The following is a 1993-nucleotide window of genomic DNA, read 5'->3' as shown; positions in this document are numbered from 1 at the left end:
GCAGAGCATGGGAGGTCTCTCCCGGCCCTGTGGGAGGGTGATCCCCAGGCATCGACCACTGGCAGACACCTGCCTCTCCCACTACCGCAGGCTCCCCCAACACCCCACTCAGCCCCCCACCCCGCCCCTGTAGTGCAGAAAATGGTGGTCTATGAGGAGGGAGGGGCGGTGAGGGTGAGCACGGAGGCTGGCTGGGTCCGAGGGTGCTAAGCATATCCCCTCCTTCCTGCACCCCCACCATCTGCAGGTCTGCGGGTCTGAGGTTCCAGACGGCGCACCTGGGGGTAAGGATCAGGAGGAGGAGGAGACTGCCAGGATAGGCCCAGGTTGGTGCGAGGGACCATGTGCCGGTGGGGGTGGTGAAACAAGAGCAGAGCCCAGTCCGAGACCCTTGTCATCACCACCACCCCCCCAGCCCTGTCCTCCATTTTGGTGCCTGTAGAGGTCTGGCAATGGAGACGCAGGAAAAATGGTGGGCTTAGGGGAGGAAGGGGAGAGCACTGGGAGCCCCCTAGAGGGCGCCCTAGTCGCGCAGGTGGGAAAAATGATATTTTTTAAAACCTTTGAATATCCAGGGCTCTGAGGGTTGAAAGGTGCATAGTAGGGCCTCTGTCCTCGGTGCTGATTCGTACAGAAAGCATTCAGTCCCTTCTCTGGCCTTTGTCTCCTAGGAGTAATGGAATCCAAAGAGGGACAAGCGGGAAAAAATCTCCATGTGGAAAATACCCACCAAGAAAATGAAGAAAAGGAGGAAAAAGAGCAAGACACTAATAAAGGAGAGCCCTTGACACTCCCTTTGGAAGCTGATGAATTTTGTGTACCTAGAGGAAGTCGTAGGCGACCCCGTGTTAGGCAGCCTATCCTGCAATATAGATGGGACATGATTCAGAGGCTTGGAGAGCCACAGGCAAGGATTGGGGAGGAGGTAAGAGAGCTGATGGAAAAACTTAGGGGAAAGCAATTGAGTCATAGTCTGAGGGCGGTTAGCACTGACCCCCCTCACCATGACCATCATGATGAATTTTGCCTTATGCCATGAATTCTGATGTTTTTCCTGAAGTTAATAGAGAAACCCCTGCTTCCTAAACTTACATATGTGTAAGATACCTTTATTGTAAACTTTTTGATATTACTTGTTTCTGATGGGTCTCTTTTACCAGCTTCTAATTGAATGTTGTGCTTTTGACCCAGTCTGTAAGTTTCTGTCAGCCAGGGAGATTTACCTATTGCCTGGAAACATGCTTGTTATATATTGTGAAATTAATAAAGCAGTTTTAAAAAGCATCCTCTATATGTATTGACATTATTTCAAATCTTACATTTATTTTTCATATATAAATATAAACACTCTAAGAATATATAAGGCCAAATATTGCAGTGTTTATTTCTTTGTGGTTGAATTATGGATAATTTTTTCTTGTTTATAGCTTATCATTTTTCAAAACTGAACAAATATTAATAAACGAGTTTGATCATCTTATTAAAACAAAGTGAGCACTAACAAAATTGAATTGTTGCAGAACCTCAATTTTAGTTTACTTCTGGATCTTATTTATCAGTATAAACTTGATAAGAGACATTTCTTTAAAGATCATTATATTTATTTCTGTTTCGTTCTTCTGTGCATAGGGTCGCTATGAGTTGGTACCGACTCGATGGCACCTAACAACAACAACATATCATAAGGATACTAATCACCTCCCAGGAGTCCTAGTGTGGTGCTGTGGGCTAATGCGTCAGACTGCAAAGTAGTTTGAACTGCAAATTCAGTGGTTCAAGCTCACCAGCTGCTCCTTGGAAACCCTATACAGGGTCACTATGGGTCAGAATTGACTCGATGGCAGTTAACAACAACAACAATCACCTAGCAGGGCTGCTGTGTGCACCAAATAAGTTGTAATTTTCTAAAACCCTTTGTTCCCACCATCACACGTATGACCCAACCCTCTAGATATTCCCTTCAGCTATTTGCGGAAGTTTCCAAAATGAAGTC

General features: G+C 45.8%; 1 protein-coding gene across 1 annotated transcript; it reads left to right on the top strand.

Annotated features, from left to right (window-relative positions):
- The first annotated feature begins 304 nt into the window (after positions 1-304).
- LOC102838696 (protein BEX1-like) lies at positions 305-1039 on the top strand. The gene is made up of 2 exons (XM_006876535.1): positions 305-326; positions 672-1039. Exon 2 carries the CDS (start codon positions 677-679, stop codon positions 1037-1039), a length of 363 nt encoding a protein of 120 aa, XP_006876597.1. The 5' UTR covers positions 305-326; positions 672-676.
- Positions 1040-1993: the final 954 nt, after the last annotated feature.

The sequence above is a fragment of the Chrysochloris asiatica genome, unplaced genomic scaffold (genome assembly GCF_000296735.1).
Source record: "Chrysochloris asiatica unplaced genomic scaffold, ChrAsi1.0 scaffold00389, whole genome shotgun sequence".
NCBI lineage: Eukaryota > Metazoa > Chordata > Mammalia > Afrosoricida > Chrysochloridae > Chrysochloris > Chrysochloris asiatica.
The sequence above is the reverse complement of the archived record's forward strand: the minus strand, read 5'-3'. Positions and strand labels throughout refer to the sequence as shown.